Raw genomic sequence first — 16,689 nt, 5'->3', positions numbered from 1 at the left:
GTCCCCAGTAATCAGGCCATCACCACGGGCTTGGGAATCAGGTTTATTGAAAAAGTAGAAAGTGTCGCAATAAAAAATTCACCTGGAGAAAAAGCCAGGCCGGGGTCGGGGGGCGAGGGTTGTATGGGCCCAAGTATGGGGTCCTGGCCAGCGTGGGCGGCCCCCAGCCCGGCTGGTGGGGCAGTCCTGGCACTTGGGGGAGGTGGGCACCTGACGTCTCCAGGGAAGGCTAGAGCCCTAGGAGGGCGGGGCTGGGCTCAGTCCATCTTAGTCCCTTTGAATAACTCCACCAAGTCCTTGAAGTCAGGGTCAATGAGGTCCGAGGGCAGATCACCATCGTCGTTGGCTGCTTCTCTGTCTGCCCCCAGGGAAATGAGGTACCTGGGTGCAAAGGGCATCCCTGGTTGAGGAAGGGAGGTGGCCTGCAGGATGCTCACCCCTGCCCCAGGGTAGCAGGCTGGGGTTCTGAGGTCCACCTGTTTTTTATTCTTCCAGGTGAGGTGAGGAGGAAGAAACCAGACCCTTTGGAAACTACGGCTGACTTTTGCAGTTTTCTCTTGGGAGGGCAACAGGGCAGAAATGAGATTCCAGAAGCCCTTAGGGTTCTTAGCTACATCAGCAGGGCCACCTTTTGGGGGACCACATCCTGGAAGCCACCTTCTCACCTGGCTATGTCAGGGTACCCATCGCTGCAAGCGATGTGCAGGGGTGTCCAGCCTGTCTCATCTCGCTGATGAATGTCCGCCCCGTATTTGACTAGCAGCTTCACGCACTCCAGGTTTCCAGAAAGCACTGCTTCGTGAAGGGCAGCCAGACCTGAACAGGACAGGAGGGGTCAAGGCTCAGGCCTTCCCCTGCCGCCCCACAGACCCTCACTGGCCCCACAGGCACTCACCTGAGGGGTGGATGGTGTCCAGGGCGACTTTCCGAGCCCGGATGAAGCGCCCCACCTGCTCCAGGTCGCCCTGGCGGATGTGGTCCAAGAACAGGACATCGTTAGGGAAGCGCACACTGCGTTCAGCCAGTAGCCTCCGGCGCCGCTGCCTCGGGCTGTAGCGGGCATAGCGGACTGTTCTGCTGGGCATCCTGGCAGCTATGGTGTGGGCCACCCCTGTGGGGACCCTACTGCTTGGGGGAGGAAGGTGCCCAGACCAGAGTGGCGTGCAGGCTCTTCCGGCCGATGATGATCTCCAGCACAGCCACCTCAGTGCTCTCCGTGCTCCCGCTGGCCAGGGCACCTCCTGCTTATATAGGGCCCGCAGAGCTATATAAAGCTGCGCAGTCATGCTTACACCCCAGGGGCTGAAACTGAGCCGCTCCAGCCGTGCCCTCAGGATCATGTTTAGTGGTTCATCTTTCAACCCACCTGTCACTGTTCCTGGCCAAAGGGGTCAGATCCTTCCTGGCCACGCTCCCTGCCCCTCAGCTGGACCTCGAAGGTGCCTGACAGAGGGCAGGAGAGGCGCTAGAAGGGCAGGGCCCATAAGGAAGGCAAACAGGTACCAAGGTCAGGGTCTCCTACAGTCCTGGGAACTTGGGGAGAAGGGCATGATGTGTGGTGAGCACAGCTGCCTCTGCCTCCTGGGAAGGCAAGGGGGCCACCCACACCTGAGGAAGCACAGGACAGGGTCCTGCTGTGGAGAAGGCGGCCCATCCCTACTCATCTCCCTGTCACTTATCACCTTCCATCATGGCTCGTATCACTCTCAGGGCAGTTTTCCCAAAATGTGGGCTTCAGTGGCACTGCCCTGCTTGGAAATCTCCCAGATTAGAATCTAAATGCCTCAGCTCCCACTCAACCCATCTGACCTGACTTTGGGACCCCCCACCAGCCCCCTCCACCCCCAGGTCCTCATTCCCCTCCTTCCCATTCCCCTATATTCCTCCTGGTTCCAGGCTCCTGCTGCTTCCTGCCAAGAACACAGGTGCTCACACTCAACATGGTATCTAGTCTGCTACCCAAGGACCATGACGCCATAGCTGTCACATCCTGGGCGGTGTGTGCCCTCTGCACCTGACCTAGAGCATACTTACCTGTAGGAGTACAACCAGCGGAATTGTGAGATATCCCAGCAGGCTGGGCCAGCACTGGCTGCCTTCAGTGCGGCGGCCGAGGTCCGAGGTGGGGCTCAGGCTTCAGTGCGAGACAAGAGCCAATGGATGGACGCGCACAGGAGACACGCCCTGGGAGCAGAGCTGGGCCTGTGGGGTCCACACAGTCCCCGCAGCATCTGAAGCTGGCCATATTGCTCTTCCAGGGCTGCTGTAATGAAGTACCAGACTGGGGGTCTCAAACAATAGTTCTGGAGATCAAGATCAAGCTGCCGGCAGGGCTGTTTCCTTCCCAGGGAGAATCTGCTCCAGGCCCATCTCCTGGCTTCTGGTGGCAAGTCGTTGACGTTCACTGGCCTGTAGACGTATCACCCATCTCCACCTTCGTGTTCACGTGGTGCTGTCCCTGAGTAGGTGTCTGTGTCCAAATTTCCCCTTTTAATAAGGAGATCAGCCATTGGATTAGGGCCCACGCTACTCTAGTATGACCTCATCTTAAGCAATCATATCTGCAACAACTCCACTTCCAAATAAGGTCACACGCTGGGGTATTGGGGGTTAACACTTCAAAACATGAATATTGGGGTGGGGTGCGGTTCAGCCCCTAACGTTGGCAAGATCTTCCGGGCAGTCACTGAAGGCCTGGATGCTGACAGAACCACAGATAGCCAGCGTTCTGTATGGGGGGGGGCAGGGACTTGGGCACCGGAAGTCCTTGCATCACCAGGCTGATCTTGATCCAACAAAATCAAATCAACAAATGCATCAGCACCCTAGGTGCAAAGCCTTGGGCCAAATGCTGCTGAGGATAGGCCACTGCCCACGGTGGGCTCCCTGCCCTGACAGGGTTTGTCTGCCTGCCTTGTTGCCACTAATGTTACATGGGAAACTCCACCTGACTCAGGCCCTGCAGGGGCCCGGAGGGAGGGGTGGTTCCCGGTGTTCCTGCATTTCAGGCTCAGAGTACGATGCTGGGTGGCCCTAACTCTTGGTCACTTGGGAGGAACTGGGTACAGTTTCTTCCGGCTTGTTTACACGAAGCCCAGAGACAAAGTCCTATGCTGTACACAGAGACAGAACTTTCCTTTGATGTGAAGATTGCCTTTTCTGATGTTGTGGAAAGTTCTGTCTGCCTGCCCTGCTCAGAGGATCAAATGAAAGAACTCCGATGAAGCTGCCACCAACAGCATGTTTTTTCCCACCAGTGACAGGCCTTAGGCCAGGCAGGGCAAACCGTCAGGGTGGGTCTCTTGGCGACCCCAAGAGCGACCCTCCCGCTCTATCCTGCTAGAGGCAAGCTGAGAGAGCTCAGGATCTCGGCTTTGGGGTTTCTGTTTGGATGTCTGGATCCAAGAAGGGACAGATGCCTGAAAGTCATTCTGTTCAGGACATGGGCAGCACGTCCTCAAAGCCATGGACACGGCCTACAGCAACTCACTCAGAAGCCTTTCGGCAGAAGCCAGCCATGAGCAGTCTAACCTGCTCTTCACACAACCACACCAGCACCAAACCTGTATTTACACAGCTTTGCCCCTGAGCCTCTGCCCGTGTGAACTTCTCAAGTGACCTGGTTTGCACAACTTTCAGGTTCTGCCTTCTGGAGAACTAAAGCAAGTGAAACATTCAGGGCAAAACTCTTACTTTGAAAAGTCCAAGGAAACTCAACTAGCAAAGCTTTGCATCTAGCAGAAAACAAGCCAGGGGCCTGGAGGGGAGTCTGTGCAGGGCCCACTCAGCTGCCTCCTGGCAGGTGCAGAAGCCAGACCTCGAGGGTCCGGTACACAGGCCCAGCAGTTGCTTTTTAGTTCCAGGCCAATAGCTTCCTACCAGCTGGACAGAGGAAGAGAGAGATTGGGACACCCCAGGCTGTTAAGCCTTGACTGCCTACCCCATAGCCTGCAAAGTTACTTCGCTAATCCACCAGCGTTGCCGGGTTTGGGACTCCAACCACCATGTCCCAGCAAACCCAGACCCAGGAATGTGCTAATCAGCTGCCTGGGCAAAAGGGGAAAGGTATCGGTGACTCACTCCCCCTCCCAGGAGCACATGACGGCCCTGTTCTGGGCAGCGACACCTGGTCCCAAGCTTTCTATGCGGAGGGCCAGGCTCCACACAGCTGGTCTGCAGGGTCACCCACGCCTGTCATGGGGCATAGCCCACCCCTTGCAGCTGTGACTCCTGACAGCCCTGCTCTCAGCCCACCCTGGGTTCCCTCCTCTGGAAACCACACGCATAACCCTGGGGAACCCGCTCACGTTTAGGAGGGCAGAGCTAACATCTCCCCAGCGATCTCCCACAGAAGCTCCAAGTGCCCGAGCTCACTCTTTCACGGATACACATCTCATTGTGTCAGCACAGCCAAGGCACAACACACACAGACCCTGGAGCAGCCCTGGCACAGACCACCTGAGAACCAGGGAAGGGAGTCCGGCCATGGGCTGAGCTGGGGAGCGGTACCTGGATGCCAGAGCGTGTGGACAAGCCGGGGCTTGGTTGGTGCTGCCAAGGGTGCTAACACCAGGTTCTCCCTGGACACCAGCTGTGTACCACACGCCCAGGTGAGAGGCAGGAGCAGTCCTGGGGTTTGTGAGGGCAAGAGCAGACACCTGGGCCTCTGGCTGGAGCGTAGCTGCGGTCATGGGGGAAATGACACACCCACCTCCCCATGGGCCGAGACCACAAAGGGAACCACATTCACAGCAAGTCTCATGGTCACGTCTGCTGGAACTGCCTCTGCCACCTCCAAGGTCCCAGCAGCATCAGAACTGGGGGCTGGGAATCAGGAAATGCATGCACACTTCCTACGCCAGGCAGCAAGTTGGAGGGACCGCTGGAGCACGTGGAGCGACAGGCCGGGCTCCTCGGAGACCTAGCCACATTTAGTCTGTCCTTGACCTCCCTAAGTGGACTGGATCTCCACCTGTTCCCTCCAATAACGTCATCAACAGCCCTGCTGTCCTACCTGTGGCTACAGATGTGTGCACAGAGCAACAGACGGGAAGCCCCGGGCTGGGCAGGGCTGTTCTGGCCGGGGGACAGACACCCATCTGAGCCCGGCTGGCCCCCTGTGGGTCTCCCACTCAGAGCTCTCCCCAGGGCCCAAGAGGTGTCACCAATCCACGCTCAGGTGCCATCAGCCCAACACTGCAGCCAGGCTGGCAGCTTTTGAGTTTGTGGGGAGAAAAAATCAATCGAGATACTCTTCCCTATGTAAACTATGAGTAAGCAGAGGTTCTAGAAGTCAAATTACATCTTAAAAATAGAGATTTGCAACCTTAACTCCAGATTCTTTTCTACATGAAGGTTTGGTGATGAGCACAGCATTCTTGAAGTCTGAACGCCCCTGATTTCTCATCAGAAGCTGCAGTGGTTCCAGACAGCGGTGGGGAGGGGCCGCTCCCCACCTGAGGGTTAAGGTTAGAGCCACGCGTCCCTGACCATCACGTCCTGACATGGCACATGGGGAGAATCCATGTTGTGACCACTGGATGCCCACGGCGGGTAAAACTGCCGAACTGCGTCACAGGTAAGCCAGCCTGACGGCACAGGAACAGGGCCAAGAGGCAGCCCTCACCCCGTCATGATGGTGACAGCTCCGCACACTGTGCCCACAGGATTTGTGCACGCTTCTGCGTCTCTGCTGCGTTCCAAGAAAGAGATGTCTCAACAAGAGTGGCCCCCACCAAGCCCACCTCCTCTCCCGAGAAACTTGGAATTCCAGCCCCACTCCCCGTGCCTGGAGGTTGTAAGGCAGAGGCAACAACAGGCAGAAAATTTCAACTTTATTTGGCCAATGTGTCCAATTCCAATATTGTGGTAGAAATGCCTGAAGAACTGTCAACATGTGATTCGGCTCAAGCAAGCATCCTTGGCCGTCTCCCAGCCTGGAAACGGAGGGTCCTGGTTCTGCCTGGTGCAGGCCTCAGGCCACCCTGGATGTCACAGAGCAACAAGGACCCTGGCCTGGGGAAGGAGGGGGCTGCAGCTGCACCCTCCAGTCATGGGGGGGGCCCCTGTGACAGAAACCTGAAGTCACCATTTAACCAAACGATGCAGGAGCCACGCTCCACCATGGCAACACCGCATGAGGTGAGGGACCTGTCCAGACCGGCCTGGTCCTGCCCCACACAGGGGACAGGAGTCCCAGGGAGGCCTGGCCAAGGTGGAACAGACGCCCTGACTTCCAAAAATATCTAAAAATCCCACAGATGGAATTTTTTTTTAAAGTGATAGTATAAACCTAACAGGAATGAGACATTGCCAGCATGAGATTCCAAAACATTTTAGCGGGCACTCTGGACAGAACCATGTACAAAAAAGTACATCACAATTTAAAAAAAAGGCCCACCAAGATGGGCTGGGCTGGCCTGGAAATAAACCCCTTTCCAAAAGTCGAAAAGCAAAGGAAGACGGGTTTAGATTTACACGTGTGTTAGAGTGAAGTGTGGCTTCAAAAAAGTTCCCTGCATTTCCGATCGACGCTCCCTCTCCGGGAGGGTCTGTGGGCGTCCGGAGGCTGTGCTGCTGGGTGTGCAGCCCACTGGGAGGTGCCGGGTTTGGGTGCCCAGGTCTGGTTTTCTGTGTTACAGTTCATCTTTCACAGCTTTTTGATCATCGTCTTCCTCCAGATCAGGCTCTTCTGCTTCTTCGAGGTCTTCTAGATCCTGGGACGGAGGATGAAAAGGAAGGGAAATGAGAGGTCCAGGCCAAGCTGGCATGCTGAGGCCCCCACACCCATGCCAAGTACGCCAGGGACCAGCTGGCCACTCGGGCACAAGCAGCCAACTTTGGTCTCTGTGAGCAGATGTGCGTATATGTGGGGTGCGCTTCCCAAGGAGAGCGAGGCACGGGGACTTCTGCCCACAAGACAGGGGGGAAGCAGAGCTGGTGCTGTGGCAGCCCAGCCCACGCCACCCAGCAGGTGAGTGCAGGGGCTGCCCCAGCGTGAAGACCAAGCAGGGAACTGCTGGTGTGTAACATCCACCCCTGTAGCCCTGGAGTCTGAGAGGCCAGTGGCAGCCCATGAACCACAGCGGCACAAACGGCCCTGGCGCTCCTCACCTGCCCCCGCCCCCCAGCAGGTCTGCCCCCTGGTCCCACATCCCCGCGCTTCCGCTTCCGGGCGGGCCCTGCGGCCTCAGCTGACCATTCCCTTCACCACGCCCACCCTGCCACACCCTCCTGGCCTGGCACTTCTGATGTCCCCTGCACTACCCCCAGGTGACCCTCGCTGATGTGGACAGGCCTGAGCTCACACCCAGCAGAGCACCTCAGCTCGACAGGGAACGTACCAGACGAGCCTGAGAAGATTCCTGAGCAAACACTGGCACCTAAAAACCCTCGCAACACCCCTGTATAGTGCTACCCGGCAGCACTGAGAAAGCATGTCCCATGGGCGGCAGGGTCCGGTGACCACCTACATCATCATCCCCGGCTCCGTCCTGGCCGCCGCTCTCCAGGAACTTCTTAAAACCGTCCAGTGTCCGCTCCCCATTGTAGTCGATGACCTGTGGGGAGGGGAATGAGATGTGGGAAGCGGTCCTACCTGACAGCCCCCCACTGCCCCTGCACACCCTTCCCACCCAGCCCTCGATGGCGGGCGCACCATCCTGTCGGCGCTGGCGGGGAAGAACTTGAGCGTGGGGAAGCTGTGCACTTTCACCGCCTCCACCTCATTGGCTGTGGAGTCCATCTTGGCAATGACGACGTTCTCGTGGTCCTTATACGTCTCTCCCAGCTTATCCCAGATGGGGGCCAGCTGCTTGCAGTGACCGCACCACGGGGCGTCTGAAAGAGAGCCGTTCTGAGTCTTGCTCGGCCGGAAAGTACCCTGCCCCACCGAGCCCTGAGGAGCTGGAGGGCCTCACTTACAGAACTCCACAAAGACGTTCTTTTTCTCATCAAAAGCGACCTCTTCGAAGTTCTTCCCGACGAGCACTTTGACAGGCTGCTTGTCCCAGTCATCAGGCAGCTCCTGGCTCATCAGGTGGGGCTAGAGGGCAGGTAGAGCAGGGTCAGGCATGCGCGGTCACCCAGGGACCCCTCCGCTGCCTAGCTGCTTCCAGAGCCTCAGGAGGAGGTGCGCCCCCAGGATCCTCAGCAGTACCCCCAGCCCACCCCCAGACACGGCCTATACCTTGATCTTGCCCTCCAAGAAGCGGTGGCAGAACTCGGTGATCTTCTCTGCCGTCAGCTCGTCCGACTCTGGCTTGTACTTGGTCATCTCCTCCTCCAGCGTGATGAGGCGCACGGCCGGGCACTCCTCCTTCTTCAGGCCGAAGAACTCCAGGATGCGCTGGTTGTCAGCATGGTCGCTGTCGATGAAGATAAACAGGATCTTGGGGGAGAAAAGGCACGTTGATGGCACTGTAGGACAAGGGCTCCCTCTGCCTCCCTGCTGCCCACTCCCAACAGCTGGGACCCCGAGACTAAACAGGCTGTCCTGAGGCAGGAAGAACACTCTGGACCAGCCTTCAACCTGGGGCCGAGCCGCCCGCAGGCCACCGGGAGTGCTCACCTTGCCCTTGAAGCTCTCGGCAGCTTTTTTGAAGTTGCTCAGCTTTCCCTCGTAGTCGGACACGCTCTTCGGCAGGAACAGCAGGATGTGTGTCTTAATTTCCCCTCCGAAGATCTTCGGGGCTGTCTGTGTTAGAAACGCAAGTTACTTGGTCTGAGTCACAAACCAAACTGTTGACACAGGCTATTCTCTCAATGGCCCCAATGCCACCACAAGCCTGGACAACAGCAGGGGCTCTGCAAGTGGGGGTCCCCACGACCGAACATCATGACCCCCCGAAACCTCCCCCCACCAGGGGCAGGACCAGCAGCACAGAGCCACACCTGCTCAGTGAACTCGATGACCAGGGGTAACTGGTTGTGCTTGATGAAGTCCAGAAGTTTCTCCTTGGTGACCTCCCCCTCAAAGTTGTTCCGGCCTTCATCAAACTGTGGAGAGAGAAAGGTGTGGATGCCGAGGCTCTCCACAAAGCCCCCTATTGCCCCGGCTGGCCCGACTTGGCCAGGAACGCAGTCTGCAGCATTTTCCTGTCTGGGTTTTGAGCACAGTTGGGGGCAGGACCCACGTGCCTCCATCCAAAGCAAAACCAGGTGACGGCTGCAGGGACATAACCTCTGGGCAACCAGGCAACAGTGAGGTCACTAGGAGCGCACGCAGGCTCCCCACGAACACTGGCAGGCAGCCTCCCACGTGCCAGGATGGCAGCAGCTGACCCAGACCCTGCCCCGACATGTTCCTGACAAGCCACGAGAACCCCACGTCCTGGGTGCCAGAGGACTGCCTCATTGCCAAGTCCCTAAAACTGCAGCTCTCCCAGTGCGGGCCTCACCCCTGTGGGTCCAAGGCCCTCCCAGGGTGGATGCAAGGTCAGAGTGATTTTCACAATCATGCTCAGACGGCAGGTGCCTTGTCACCCTTTCCCCCCGGAGTGTGCAGTACGGTCAGACTAAAGGCAAACAGGAGAACCCAGCTGTCTTCTGTTTGGGCAGACATTAGAGACCAGCAGAAATCTAAAATACCACTCTTACCCCTAAGATGTTGTTGTTGGGGAAAAATTAATTTTCACAAAAGTATCTTTTTTTGGCTGCACCATCTAGCGTGTGGGATCTTAGTTCCCCGACCAGGGATTGAACCCAGGCCCTCTGCAGTGAAAGTGCGGATTCCTAACCACTAGACCGCCAGGGAATTCCCCCAAAATGTCTTTTTTTTTTTTTTTTTTCCAAAATGTCATTTTTGATAACATGTTAACATTTATTACTGTTACTTCAGAATGAACAAGTTATTTGTTTTTTTTTTCAATTCCTCAGTTCTAACTTCTAACACTTCTAACACAATAAAAATGGATAGGTGTAATACACACACACAAAAGCTCTGGGAACTCCAGTAACCTGTTAAGAGTTTCAAAGTCCTGAGGCCACGAAGGGCGAGGGCTGCCGCTGCAGAGCCGCGAGATGCGGCCCTGCTCTGGATGGGGATGGCAGACACAGCTCCTCGTGAGGAAGGCTGAGCTGTGCCTTGGCCTGTCCAGCAGGTCAGTGAGCCTCCCATCACCCCTGTGAACTCAAATGGGACTTGGAGAGAAAAACCACTCACCTTCCTTTCCGCGTCATTTCCCTCTGTGTTTTCCTAAAGTAACTTCCAGAAAAGCAGGTGGCCACTTCCCACTCCCACTGCACTTATGTAGGGCCTGACACATGGCTTGATCACAACACGTGCTGCTAAGTAGAACCACACGGAGGGCCAGGAGCAGGGAGCTGAAGCCTGCTCTGCCTTCCCCACATCCGCAAAGGGAAGGTGCAGAGAAATAGGAAGGAAATGGAGGCGAGAGGCTGGCCTGGCCATGGCTGGGCACCATCAGGCATAAAATGGAGCCCCCAATAGAGGCAAATAGGCCGCCATCTCCACTCCTCCAAAACTGCCGTGCCTCTGTTGGGACGCAGTCTTTGAGGTAATATTGCCATGTCACACTATGTTCGGTGTCTGCTTTGGTAAAAACCAAACAGCCAGCAAAGGCCACCCCTCCAGACCACAATGCGAATGTCACGAACAGGCCCCACAGCCACGCTTAAGCCCCCAGCTTCAAAGATGAAAAAGAAAAACAAAGTAAACACCAAACAAAGACACAGGATGGTCAGCTCTCAAACCAGTGGTCCAAGTTCCAACGACCTGGAACCCACCTGACCTGGGACCCAAGCTGGGAATCTCGGGCTCAAGTTCTGCTGGAGCCCCACCCTCGCCATCCTCTCTCTCAAGTGGCAGCTGGATGTTCCTGGGAGCCCCATCCCGCTCTCGAGGCTGCCCACTGGAAGACCCAGCTAACTCTGAGGAACTAGGCGAACAGCCTGAAGGAAGGGGAACAAGTAACGGCAGAGAATGGGGACCACAGGCCGGGCAGGAATCTGCATCTTCTTCCTCTCATCTGTGGAGCTGTCTGACCCCCCAATACAAAGCCTGTGGGCTCTGCCAGGCTCTTCCTCACAGCTGCCCAAGGAAGCCATGCCGTTCCAGCACAGTCACCGGAAGCAAACGAGTGCAAGAGGGGATGCCCGCCCACTGGCACTAGACCTGAGGGGGTCGGCTGTGCCCAGCCTGCGTGAACACCAAAGACTTGAGGCCAAGAACAGATGAGCTACCGTGACTACAGTCTTTGCCGAACAAGGAACAATCGTGCTAACCTTCAAGGACATATGATCACCAAAACCATCGATCCAGTGTGACAAATGCCACTCCAGATCTCAAGGATAATGGAAAAGAACTGTGTGGACCAAGCTGATGAAAGGGGATTTGCAAGCTCTACAGGCCTGAGTCTCCCAGTCCCTCACCCAGAACTGCAGGGTGAGCCCAGGACCTTCGTTCCACTCAATTCCATCCAACTCGGCAGGGTTTTTTCCTAATCAGCTGTTAATTACAGTTTCCTGGGCACTTTTGGGAAGACAATCGACTAATTTAGCAATTCTATTCCCTTTAGGGGACATCATGAGAATGTCTACTAAGAAAAGAGAGCATATATAATGCCTTGAGTTCTTTCGAAAAAGGGGCTTCAGACAGAGCTGAAAGCAAGCTGCCCCAGAACCCTGTGCAGCTGGGAGGCCCCGCCCCATGCTCCCCACCCCCAGGCGCTGGAGGCTCAGCGGTGCCCCACCGGAAGTGCACACACGGTGGAGGGTCAGCCCCCCAAACACTGCGTCCTTTCTGACCACTCGATTTACAACTTTGCTGTAACACTACTTCTAACTACCTTCTAACCCTGGGGACAAAACAGGACAGGAGTCAAAGGCCCAGCCCCACCCCCACAGCCTTCCCTCCTCCACTCAGCACCCAGTCCAGGGACAGCTGTGTCCCAAGAGCATGGGTGCTCAGCCACTGTCTGCTGGCTAAGATAAAAGAGAGACCCCCATCGCCCACTCGGGTAATGCCTGCACACACCCATCTCAGCTGTGTCCTAGCAAGAGCGCAGTGCGGTTAAAAGACACACGGAAGGAATAACAGACATGGGGCTGGGAGAGCCTGGAGGAGCCCGAGGGAGCCCTGGGGCCAGGCTCTACCAACAGGGTGGGAACACATGCCACTAATACTCCAGAGTGGGAACAAACAGGAGTGACAGCTGCACAACATCGCAAATGTAATTAATGCCGCTGAATCCTATACTTAAAAGTGGTTAAAATGCCAAACTTTGGTACAGGTATCACCACAGCTTTCCTTTAACAAGCTAACACTCCGAAGCCACCTGGCTTCCATAGAACACTGCACCGGGGCCACCACAGAAGCTGGAACAAAGGGCCCACAGCTGAAGGGCTGAAGGCCACTGTTTAAGAGGCTCCTACAACCTAACGTTGCAATATGGGCCCTGATAACAGGTGGGCCTCAGTCCAGCAGCCAGCGCCGCCCGGGCAAGGTCCTCGAAGGCAACACCAGCCCTGCAGCACAGCACCGCAACTACCCACGGGGGGGGGCGGGAGGGGGACGCTGCCCGAGGGCCACTCACCTTCTTAAAGAGGACAACCCCGTCCTTGTCCAGCTGGTATTTGGAGAACATGTCACTGTTGGATGTGATCCCGAAGGGGATGTCATCGGTGGCTTCTGCTGCCAGTAAGAACTGCTTGGCAGACTCCGACTCCACGTCCTGGAGAGGAGAAACAGAGGTGGCTGCCACCACAACACTGAGAACCCCTGCCCTGGTCAGCAACAGGGCAGACTGTGGTGCCCAGGCCACAGCAGGAGGAAGGAAGACCCGGGATGAAGTTCCAAAGCCTCTACCTTAAAGAAGCCGATGACTGCCACCTCGCTGGACTCCACCAAGGCCTCCGCGGCAGCCCCGTCAGACAGCGTGCTGGCAGCAGGACCTGTGCGCTTCTTCAGCCAGTTCACGATATCGTCGGCTTCTCTGCCAGCTGCACCCAAACACATGCAGGGTCCACTTGAAACCAGGGGTGCGCCCACCCTCCCCGCCCATCCTTATCCGACCTCTCTGCCAAAACCAGAGCAAAACATCCTCTTGCCACAGAAAAGGCATCTTGTCTACATACCTGCCCAAATTCCAGGGCTAAAAAGGATTTTCTGAGTATATGGGAGACTGTGGTTGTGTTTAAAGGAGGAAAAGGCAGTGGTTACCTCTGGATAATAGATTACAAGTCATTTTCTTCCACTAATACCTTTGCATCTTGTAAATTTTCCTTGACATTTAAATTCATTAAACACATGTGCACTTTCCCCCAGTGGTCTCACACTAGGCTTCATCTTAATCAGAGATGTGGTAGGATTGGAAGAAAGGGCTGGTTAGCAAGCCAGCCTCAAGGCCAGCTTTCCCCTGCGAAAGCGGGCTGGGCTCTACCACCTCGTGCGCCAAGGTTGGTCAGGTGTCCTCGCCCCACATGCCTCCTGGACTGACAGGAGGAAGAGATCAGCCCATGCACACCACCCAAGCAGATAAAACGAAAAGGAAGAAAACTGCTCCTCCTGAGACTGAGGCTAGTTACCCTTTTTCCCCTCATAGGGTGCAACTACCTGGTCCAACCTGGAAAGGGTTGCCAAATCTCATGCTTAAAAGAACTCTGCCTTAGGGACTTCCCTGGTGGTCCAATGGGTAAGACGCCACGCTCCCAACGCAGGGGGCCCCGAGTTCGATCCCGGGTCAGGGAACTGGTTCCCGCATGCCGCAACTAAGACCCGGCACAGCCAAAATAGATAAATAAAATATTTTTTAAAAAATAGCTTTAGGGAGCTTCCCTGGTGGCACAGTGGTTGAGGGTCTGCCTGCCGATGCAGGGGATGCGGGTTCGTGCCCCGATCCGGGAAGATCCCACATGCCGCGGAGCGGCTGGGCCCGTGAGCCATGGCCGCTGAGCCTGCGCGTCCGGAGCCTGTGCTCCGCAACGGGAGAGGCCACAACAGTGAGAGGTCCGCGTACCGCAAAAAAAAAAAAAAAAAAAAAATAGCTTTAGGACTTCCCTGGTGGCGCAGTGGTTAAGAATCTGCCTGCCAATGCAGGGGACACGGGTTTGATCCCTGGTCTGGGAAGATCCCACATGCCGTGGAGCCACTAAGCCCACAAGCCACAACTACTAAAGCCTGCGTGCCTAGAGCCCGTGCTCCGCAACAACAGAAGCCATCACAATGAGAAGCCTGTGCACCGCAACGAAGAGTAGCCCCCGCTTGCTGCAACTAGAGAAAGCCCGCGCACAGCAACGAAGACCCAACACAGCCACAAATAGATAAATATTTTAAAAAAACAAAAAAGAAACAAAACACTTAAGATAAATCTTTAAAAAATAGCTTAAAAAAAAAGCATTCTGCAGAGAATAAGTGAAAGCTGTGCTATCAGTTACAGGTGGAGTCAGGAAGAGTTGTCTCATCTACAAAGCCTTAGTGTTAGTGACGGGATCATGGTAACTCTGCATAAGGCACTTCCATTCCAAAAGTGAACATAAGTAAAAGTGGGAGCAATGAAACAGCAGCCTACTGAGAAGACCAGAGCTGCTGACATCAGAACTAACAAGATGTGCTGCTCTAAAGGATTCTAGCAGATAAGCCACAGAACCTGTTTTACAAAGATTCTCTGCTGTCACTGGTACCGACCAGGCTACACAGGGGAGGCGGCCGAGCAGCGACTGAGGGCCTGTGCCGCAGACGAAGCCGGGCATGGATTCAAGCTCTGCCACGACCGGCACGAGCCCCAGACCGGTACCCACGGATCTCCGCTTGCCCCTCCTCTGTGAAAGGCCCTTGCTCCTGCCTTGGTGGCAGGCACACCAGAGAGCCAGCAAAGGCGGACGTGCTGCTCCATTTGCTCAGCCTCCCCCCACTTGCTGGTCACCTTAGGACAAGCCTCAGCCTACTAGCCACCCCCCTGGGATGACCCTCTCCACTTGAGAGGTTCAGGAATGAGAGAATGTTCCTCACACAACCCTCAGAGTCTGAACTAGACCTCGAATGGGTTCAAGAATGGGTTCTCCTCCACGCCTCTTATCTTCAAGAACTGCAGGCAATGAAAGGACGTGCCGCGGTCACACCTGTGTACTCTTTGGGGGACGCCGTGTCTCCGTTCTTGAAGAACTTGATGGTAGGGTAGCCACGGACGCCATACTGCTGGGCCAAGTCAGACTCTTCGGTAGCATCCACCTTGGCCAGTCTGATCTCAGAACCTTCTGCCTTCAGCTTCCCAGCTGCTTTGGCATACTCCGGGGCCAGAGCCTTGCAGTGGCCACACCATGGGGCATCTGGGAGAGAAAGCAAGACCTAGAAGGCAGCACCGACCCACTCCACTGCCTCCCCTCCCTTCTCCTTTGGTACTTCCCTCCATAAAATCCTTATCTTTGAACCAAGATAACCCCTCTGAACCCACAGGTTGAGCTGATAGCTTGGTTCTCTTGGGCAATATCCGATAGAGGCCATGAATGACAAACCACCAGCCCCACTCTGCTTTGTCTTCAATGATTAGTAACTTCCTACTACCTGCAGGCGATCAGGGCAGTTGAGTCCCCGAAATTTCCCTTTAGGAACCAAAGAAGTTAGGCAGCTAAAGCCATGGCAGCCGTGTACTCGGTGAGACTAATCATGAGTACAAGACTCACATCTAACACGAGTTGTTTAGACTCTCTCTGAACTCAGGTTAGCAGCTGTCTTAGGCCTAAGATTTCCCCCTGAAACAGTCAGGGCTCAAACACTTATGGACACAAAGGTTTTGGATTCTGGTTGGCAACACTGTTAATCAGAAGACAGCTGTTCCTGGTGGAAGGTGGTGTGGGCAGGGGCAGTGTTTTCTGGGAACTGGTCCAGGCAAGCAATTAGGGGACTGGACCCTGCGTGGTCCTTCGTAGTTGTAGCAGCTTACACAGTCGACCCTGTTTTACTTAGGCTATCCAAGACATCCTGCCATGTGGACCTCAGGCATAAAAGCACATTCAAGCTGTCTGCCCTTGGTCACCCTCAGGGTCCAGCTGGGCAGGAGGGATGCCCCCAAGACACGGGCAGCGCACGGACGCTGACAGGTCTGTGGGCTGTTTCCGCTTAAGGATGTGCCTCTCCAGGGGCTAGGAGTCAGCGCATCCATGGGGTGGCCGGAAAGCTGACAGCCCTTTAGACCCCCAACCCACCTCTGGCGGGGCCGGGGAAGGGAGGGTGGGGAGGGGCGCCCAGGACCCCTGCGCCCCCTCACCCTCCAGCCCCCCTCCGTCCCTCTGTGCCCCCGGTGCTCCTGCACCCCTGGCCCCTCCTCTGTCCCCACTCCGTCCCCACGCCTTGGTGACGGCGAGGCCCGGCCCGGACGGACGGACAAGCGGGCGGCACTCACAGAACTCCACCAGCAGGTACTTGTGGGCCGCCAGCGCCTCGTCGAAGTTGCCCTTATGGAGCACCAGGACGTGGTCCTCCTCGTCGGGGGCGCCGGCGCCCGCGCGGACTAGCGCGGCCAGGGCCAGGCAGAGCAGAGCACGGCGTAGCATGTCGAAACGATCTCCGCGCTCCTGCTGGCGCCGCCAGGACAGCAGGCCACAAGAGCGCGCACTGCCCGCCCCGCCCTTATAACTCAGACCGCAGAGCGCGCGCCCGCCCGCGCCCACCTCCGATTGGCCGGTGGGCTGCGGGGCCCGCCTCCGCCGCTCTCGCATTGGGCGTCCACACTG

General features: G+C 56.3%; 2 protein-coding genes across 3 annotated transcripts; both read right to left on the bottom strand.

Moving 5' to 3' along the window:
* Positions 1–30: 30 nt before the first annotated feature.
* PPP1R27 (protein phosphatase 1 regulatory subunit 27) lies at positions 31–1,355 on the bottom strand. Its single transcript, XM_067715859.1, has 3 exons — positions 896–1,355; positions 666–816; positions 31–381 (listed from the first exon to the last, which is right to left on the bottom strand). The coding sequence occupies exons 1-3, from the start codon at positions 1,338–1,340 to the stop codon at positions 258–260; spliced, it is 720 nt and encodes a 239-aa protein (XP_067571960.1). The 5' UTR covers positions 1,341–1,355; the 3' UTR covers positions 31–257.
* Positions 1,356–5,817: 4,462 nt separating this feature from the next.
* P4HB (prolyl 4-hydroxylase subunit beta) lies at positions 5,818–16,567 on the bottom strand. Of its 2 annotated transcripts, XM_067715853.1 has the most exons (11): positions 16,359–16,567; positions 15,079–15,285; positions 12,827–12,960; positions 12,555–12,692; positions 8,893–8,997; positions 8,570–8,695; positions 8,189–8,389; positions 7,924–8,044; positions 7,658–7,839; positions 7,473–7,559; positions 5,818–6,716 (listed from the first exon to the last, which is right to left on the bottom strand). In XM_067715853.1, the coding sequence occupies exons 1-11, from the start codon at positions 16,507–16,509 to the stop codon at positions 6,636–6,638; spliced, it is 1,533 nt and encodes a 510-aa protein (XP_067571954.1). In that variant the 5' UTR covers positions 16,510–16,567; the 3' UTR covers positions 5,818–6,635. The 2 variants fall into 2 exon arrangements, with proteins under 2 accessions (XP_067571954.1, XP_067571953.1); XM_067715852.1 differs by lacking the exon at positions 5,818–6,716 and having other exon boundaries at positions 7,368–7,559.
* Between the last annotated feature and the right edge of the window lie 122 nt (positions 16,568–16,689).

This window comes from Pseudorca crassidens, chromosome 19 (assembly GCF_039906515.1).
Source record: "Pseudorca crassidens isolate mPseCra1 chromosome 19, mPseCra1.hap1, whole genome shotgun sequence".
Classification (NCBI taxonomy): domain Eukaryota; kingdom Metazoa; phylum Chordata; class Mammalia; order Artiodactyla; family Delphinidae; genus Pseudorca; species Pseudorca crassidens.
This window is presented reverse-complemented; position numbering and strand designations above follow the sequence as displayed.

What these genes read in the sequence shown, in the direction of transcription:
- PPP1R27 (XM_067715859.1), bottom strand. Translation starts at nt 1,340, where the DNA reads ATGATCCTGAGGGCACGGCTGGAGCGGCTCAGTTTCAGCCCCTGGGGT. An exon ending in GGACACCATCCACCCCTCAG is followed by an intron (nt 817 to 895) that starts GTGAGTGCCTGT and finishes TGTCCTGTTCAG; the next exon opens with GTCTGGCTGCCCTTCACGAA. An exon ending in GGGTACCCTGACATAGCCAG is followed by an intron (nt 382 to 665) that starts GTGAGAAGGTGG and finishes CTTTGCACCCAG; the next exon opens with GTACCTCATTTCCCTGGGGG.
- P4HB (XM_067715852.1), bottom strand. Translation starts at nt 16,509, where the DNA reads ATGCTACGCCGTGCTCTGCTCTGCCTGGCCCTGGCCGCGCTAGTCCGC. An exon ending in GTCCCCCAAAGAGTACACAG is followed by an intron (nt 12,961 to 15,078) that starts GTGTGACCGCGG and finishes GTTTGGGTGCAG; the next exon opens with CTGGCAGAGAAGCCGACGAT. An exon ending in CCGAGAGCTTCAAGGGCAAG is followed by an intron (nt 8,390 to 8,569) that starts GTGAGCACTCCC and finishes TTCTCCCCCAAG; the next exon opens with ATCCTGTTTATCTTCATCGA.